Genomic DNA, 6,631 nt, shown 5'->3' with positions numbered 1-6,631 from the left:
CACTACCGGTTCAGATATGGTCTGAGATGGTTTTCCTGAAAAATGTCAATTTTAGCCTTACCTAATAAATGGATGCTGCCTTACACACAACAAAGACGTGTAGATGCTCATTTAATTCCATACGAAGGAGATTTAGATTGTGAAAAGGAAGTGGAATCGAATTCAGTACTGTACTTTCATGGGACGAAGTTGTTCAAATGACGCCGTAGCTTGCAGGAAAGAACTGCCCGATTACACTAGTTTACAGCATTTTTGAACTCGGTAAGCTGATGATCATTTTTGGTGTAGAATCATGCCCTGAGTTCGAAAACGCGAGGGAAAAAAACAGTAGAGCGGAAATTTTTTCGACTTTCCATACAAGGTTGATGATTTGAAATCGATTTTTGTTCTATTTTTAAGCAACTTCGCTCACTTCACACATCTCATTCTCCGTAATCAATGCTCCGATTGAGCTGCATTTTTTACTGCAACTTGCCTACATATGATATGTCAAATAAGCGATGAGAATGAATTTTTAGATTGCGTTTTTCTTATTGAAAAAAAAAAATACATTTCTTCATATATTTTTGGAAATTTGGCTAAAATTTAAGGAGATCGTCCTCAAAACTTGCCAATATCTTGAATTTCATAAATCTGACGCAGATTCAGATGATCGAATGCTATTGTATTCAGCTTTTAATTTATGGGAAAAGATTTGAAATTTGTTGAACAATACGCAAGATATTTTAATTTTAGTAAAATCCATATTTGTAAAAGTTGTAAAACTCGATATTGAGCTAAAACTCAAAAACTGCTCTACTTTAAAGTTTTTGAAGCACGGTTTCGAAATCAGTACTAAATTGTACTTCAAAAATTTTGGTCGATGACAGAAGTTCACGACTTTCGTTTTATTTTGTAAACTAGTGTTATTTTAAGAGAATTTTCGGAGGTGTTTGATGAGGCCACAGCGAGTTCCACGGTGTTTTCAGAGTAGTTTTGGGGGTCACAGGGAGTTTCAGGGACGTTTTTGGAGGTTTTAAGGGCTTCTCAGGGGCTTGATTATCCTGGAAAAGTCAAAATTAAACTGAAGATATTTTGTATCAACTGAAATTATACGCCCAAGTTTCAGATAAGTTTGTCAACAGATTACCCTGAGGACGGAGATATCATTATCACAGCGAAATGGACCGTTTAGTGTCCAACACATGCTGGCTTCCCCAAATACTCTTAAATGCAATAAAATACTTCAAAAACCAATGTACTTTTTGTCAAAATATTTTCTGTCGTTCACGACAATTCAAAACAAGAGAAAAAAATACATAAACGCTGGAACAATTCACATTCCCAATTCTTTTTGATTGTTCTTAGAGTGGAGGTCAATAACAAATTATTTGTTGAAATCACAAGCTTTTAATTGGCAAAATTAACGAATTTGTTAAAGAATGCTCAGAGCAGTGATATATATTTCTGCTCTAATATAGCAAGGATATGCCCCAGAAAGCCCGGCCTGAACACATGTTGGAACATCCTTAAAAATGACAGCCGTCTAGACAGACTAGACGGCAAACAAAGCCGACGAAACATTCAGTTTGTGAACAGAACGGTGCAACAAATGATACATATTAACGGTTGAATTTCCTCAGACGTTGTTAACACCTACTGACCGGAATGTTCCAACACGGCAAGGTTCACTTTCTTGGGTGTTTAGTTTGGTTCTAGACTCAGACGGTGCGTGCAGAGCAAAGTCTGTTGAATACATTTAAAAATATAAAACCTTTGCTATGCTACCGGAATGCTATCAATCGTTGGTTGGTGCTCAACTGGAAGGGGTCTTCCGATAAGGTGCAAAAAGCAACATGTCTAAGGTAACTGCGCGGTGGTGCATTCAATAAACTTGAGCAATATTCAAAACCAATTTCCATCCGTTAGCAGATTGCAACATTGTTTCTGGTGCTAGCCGTAGTCGCTGGTGCGCTGGCCTACCAGGGTCAACGTAACGGCGAATCATCAGGCCAGGGTCAGGGAAGAGAAGGAGGAGCAGCTGGCGAATTGGAACGTCGAAGGGAAGAACAGCGCCGTGGTTGGGACGCATGGAGGGCCGAACGTCAGCGTGCATTGGACGCTGCCTGGGGAGAGGGTCGTGAGGCAAACCAGGAAGGAGGTGAAGGATCACAGGAAGGTCGGGAAGGTCAGGAGCAGCAAAACGAAGAAGGTGGCGAAGGAGAAACAGAAGTGGAAGGGGATAATGAGGAAGGGGATGGGGAAGGTGGTGATCAAGAAAATGGAAACGAAGAAGGCAATGAAGAGGAAGCCGAACGTGAAGGTGAAGGTGGAAATGGAGAAGAAGGCGAAGGCGATGGGGAAGAGGGACGGGCTGGGGGTTGGACCGTGTGGAATGAAAGGCGGAACCAACAAAATCGTGGTAGACTAGCTGGTCAAAGATCTCGTCAGGAAGGTGGTGAACGAAATGAACAAGCAAATGGTCAAGAGGGTCGCCGAGGACAACAGCAAGGTCGTCGAAATGGAAATAATCAAGATGGACAAAGGAATCGTCAAGGAGGTCGACAGGAGCAAAACCAGGGTGGACGGCAAAATGGCGGAGATGGTGAACAAAATTCATCGCAAAGAGGTGGCCGTCAACAAGGTGGCCAAAACGGACGGCAAGAAAATCGGCAAGCTGGACGTCAAGGAAATAATGCCGAGGGCCAACAGGGAAATCGCCAGAATGAACGACAGGGTGGTCGTCAGCAGAGCCAAGCTGGAGAGCAACAAAGCCGCCAAAATGGACGTCAGGAGAATAACAAAAAAGCAAAGAAAGGAAGTAAATCAGAGCAACAAAGTGCAAATCAAGGACGTCAAGAAGGTCGCCAACAGGAGCAAAACCGTCAGAATGGACGAAATGAAAACCGCCAGGGGGCTAGCCAGGGGAACTCACAGGAAGGACAGCAAAGAAACCGTCAAAATGGACGAGAGGGTGGCCGTCAGAATGAAGGGCAGGCAAGGAATCAAGAGGGACAGCAACGAGATCGTCAAAATGGTCGACAGGGAGGTAACCAGGAACGGCAAAGAGGTCGACAGGATCAGGAAGGTCGTCGTGAGAACGAAAACAAAGTAGCCCACAGTTATTCTAAACTAAAAAAGTTCAACTAACTCCCAAGCGAAGGGTACATATATTTCGACTCCGATCATAAATATTGCATAAATATCTTAATAAACATTCAATTCAATTAAGCCGCATCGAACAAAAGCATAACATTGAACGCGTGATGTTACTTTCATTAGCAAGTAAAAGCCCCTACCGGTATCATGTAAATAGCCTTACTCGGCATATCGAACGCGAAGTAGAGCATGCGTATCGAACCGTATGTGGTCTGAATATGAATTGAACAAGATGTGCGCTCGCTTGCTTCCTCATTGGTATTCCTTAACATGGTGGGTAAACGTGAAAGAAACCAAAAGGGCATTGATTCGAGTTTGATAAGGTTTCGTTTCAATTTATTGACAAATAACAACTGCAACTAGCACTAGTTTAACATTTCGTTAGCTTTTGGTTAGCTTTCAGTCTATGTTAGTTAAATTTTTCGAACTTAATATAACTTAGTCCTCCATGATGGCCACTGTTGGTAGGTTCGTCACTTACGCTATTCTCCTGCTGCTCCTGCTGTCGCTGAGATTCCTCGAGATTCTGGTTGTTTCCTTGCTGTGGGTCAGTTGGAGCTGGATATCCGAATATGGGACTTCCTTCGAATGCGCTGGGGTCGAGTCCTTCATAGGGATCTGCAGTTTCCCATTGTTCCGTTTCTTCCTCTTCACGGCTACTTTCCTTGAGCTTTTCGAAAAACTTGGGTGATTTGTACACACCCTGGTGAGATTTGGAGCTTCCGTATCCGATTTTTACGATTGGTTCCTGCCGACCTCCAGTTTTGTTGATCTGCACTCGAATACGGTCACCCCCCTCGGCAGATCCGGACATTTCACCTGAGTCATCTTGTTGTTCTTGTTGCTGCTGTTGCTGTTGTTGCTGTTGTTGTTGCTGTTCAAGCGATTCTCCGCTTTCCACCATGGCAGAGATTGCTTGTCCACCTTGTGAATTTCGCCCAAAACCATCATCTTCTATCTTCTCGTAGCTATCCAGATCGCTTTCTGTTAACTCTTTATCCAGATAATCTTTGAACAATTGATTAAACTGGTCTATGGTTAAACCACCATGCTGACTGACTATAGCTTTTGTCAACTCCAGCGGGTCAGTAGTAATGTTTAAGGCTTCTCTCGAAGGTTCCGCCTGGTCTGTAGTTTCAACATCTGGACGGCGTGCTCCCTTCTCCTTATCGTAGTTATGGTAGCCATTACGGACGTAATCCCCATAACTATTTTGCAGTCCGGGTTCGCCACTTTGTTCGGTTGACCCAGATTCCTGCTGTTGTAGGGCATTTCCATTTGGCTCTTGAACGGGGTTTTTGGAAATACGATCTAGCTGAACTCGTGGATCACCTTGATCCTCTAGTTTTATTTGGTTTGATTGCTGGTTATTGTTGAACTGTTGTGGTCCGGTCAAATGTTGAATGCGGAACGCGTTGTGATGCATGTAGGCCATTGGTTGAGGCTGTTGTTGCATCTGAGGCATGGTGAGCCCCCAAAATGCAGAGGGAAGGATAAAACTTGATTGGAAGGCCTGTGGGCTCATCGCAATCGGGGTATGAATGGGAGCAGGTTGTTGAATGTTTTGGGTTGGTGGTGGAGTAGGTAGTGCCGCAGTGGGCTGCACATTTTGTCGGAAACTGTTCAACCGTTGCTGCTGCTGGATATATTTTTGCGCTAGTGGATCCTGTTGCTTCGGAAACTCGGAAGGTAAGCTGTTTTGGCTTGGTTGATTGTTTCCGCGCAAGGGTAATCCCTTCAAAGGAAGTGGTGTTGCAACCTGGTTATGCTCGTCACTTTCCAAACTTTCTTCCACTGCATAGCCTGCAGTAGTGACTTCAACACTATTAAGATGAACATTTTTCAAAGTCTCCCGAACCGTTTCTTCCATTTTTGGGTAAAGATCAAAATCATTTTTCGATCGATTGGGTCCACCGCTTTGCAATATTTTTGTATTGCCTCCTAAAATTTCAATAACTTGTGCTTTCGGCTGTCCACCGTTTCTTGGTTTTTCATACTTCACCAATAGATAAAGGGCATTTTCGTTATCGTTTTCCGGAAGCTTAATTTTTTGCCGGAAGTTGGGAACTGTTGTGATTGGTGGAGGAGGAGGAGGTGGTGGTGGAGGTGGAGGTGTGGTGGTCGTCGTTGTGGTAGTTGTTGGGGCCGCTGTGGTCGTCGTAGTTGCTGTCGTAGTTGTTGCCTGTGGTTTCGAAGATTGATCGAAAGAAACCGAATCGATGCTGTCAAAAGTAAAGGGTACTCGTAACTGGGGATTTCTAAACAGAACACTTGGGGTCACTGGATTCACAATAGTTAGTTTGTGATTTGTTTCGGGAACAGTAGTCGTTCGTTGAAAATCGTTATCTTCATTGTTCTGATTAACACCTTGGGTTCTGATGCTTCCGTAACTTTCACTCTGAGTATTATAGAAGGTGATAGGTTTAGGCGGATTTTTTCCAGCCACAAATCCTTGCTGTTCAACACTCGGATCGTTCGAATGCTGAGTTGTCACAAAGTTTTGATACTCTGGCGTGCTTGAAATCCAATTTTCTTCTTGTGGTGCTCGTTGAGTTGTAATTGGTTTTCTCACACTTCCCGGATTCCGCTCTCCAAATATTTGTGAAGGTGGAGCATTCACAGGATTTTTGGTCGTACTAGCTTCCGTAGTTGGCGCATAAGTCGTCGAATAACTCCACGATCCTACCTGCTTCGTTCTAGTCATTCCACGATCACCTTTAAACTTCTGATGGTGACTTTCGGCTTTCATCTCAACCTTTGTCCCTCGTGAATCCCATCTTTCACCGCGTTTTCGTCCCTTCTTACGTGGCTCATAGATTTCTTCAGAAAGTGACACTTCCCTTCGGTACCCAATATGAGGATTGTTTTGGCCGATCGACCCCGGTTTGTCTCGATTCGGCTCCTTGAAAGGCTTTGCATTCACGTGCCTCTGGTGAATTTCGAACGGACCATGTCTGACACTAACTTCGTACTTGTTTCTTCGAGTTGAACTTTCAGCGGTCACCAGCAGAGCTGCCAGCAATAGCACTGGTTCGAACCACTGCAATTAGAACAAACATCACGTCACTGTTTTTCCATTCTAATCAATCATCAATCACATCACTCGCACACTCACCTGGACCATGCTGTACTCAACCGTTGAAACCTTTCACGCCTTTCGCGGCTATCAACGGACTGACCGCTTTCACTTCAATTACCAAACTATTTATAACGTATCCCTTTGAAGCTATACAAAACAGTCGAGGAAATCAACGAAAAACAACAGCTGATGATTGAACATTTGCGAAAAAAAAGAAACCCACTAGGTTCAGTCGTAAAAGGAACATGGAATAAACTCCCCTTTGCATGGTCTTACGCATCGTCACTGTTCCACAGGGCTGTACAGCTAGTGGTGCAATTTCTGAGTTTCGAGTGGATCATGGTCAGATTTTCCACTAAACTCAAAGAAGCAATTGTGTAGCTCAAAATATTTCTTCATATTCGGATTCCTTGC

The 6,631-nt window shown here is 43.5% G+C and overlaps 2 protein-coding genes across 2 annotated transcripts; one reads left to right on the top strand and one right to left on the bottom strand.

Moving 5' to 3' along the window:
* The first annotated feature begins 1,718 nt into the window (after positions 1-1,718).
* On the top strand, positions 1,719-3,129 carry LOC115269902 (uncharacterized protein DDB_G0290685). Its single transcript, XM_062852445.1, has 2 exons — positions 1,719-1,844; positions 1,912-3,129. Exons 1-2 carry the CDS (start codon positions 1,836-1,838, stop codon positions 3,127-3,129), a joined length of 1,227 nt encoding a protein of 408 aa, XP_062708429.1. The 5' UTR covers positions 1,719-1,835.
* An 18-nt stretch (positions 3,130-3,147) lies between these two features.
* LOC109404274 (putative uncharacterized protein DDB_G0271606) lies at positions 3,148-6,334 on the bottom strand. Its single transcript, XM_019677110.3, has 2 exons — positions 6,254-6,334; positions 3,148-6,178 (listed from the first exon to the last, which is right to left on the bottom strand). Exons 1-2 carry the CDS (start codon positions 6,260-6,262, stop codon positions 3,548-3,550), a joined length of 2,640 nt encoding a protein of 879 aa, XP_019532655.3. The 5' UTR covers positions 6,263-6,334; the 3' UTR covers positions 3,148-3,547.
* Positions 6,335-6,631: the final 297 nt, after the last annotated feature.

Source organism: Aedes albopictus, chromosome 2 (assembly GCF_035046485.1).
Source record: "Aedes albopictus strain Foshan chromosome 2, AalbF5, whole genome shotgun sequence".
Taxonomy (NCBI): Eukaryota; Metazoa; Arthropoda; class Insecta; order Diptera; family Culicidae; genus Aedes; species Aedes albopictus.
Note: the sequence above shows the minus strand (reverse complement) of the source record. Positions and strands in the feature narration are given on the sequence as shown.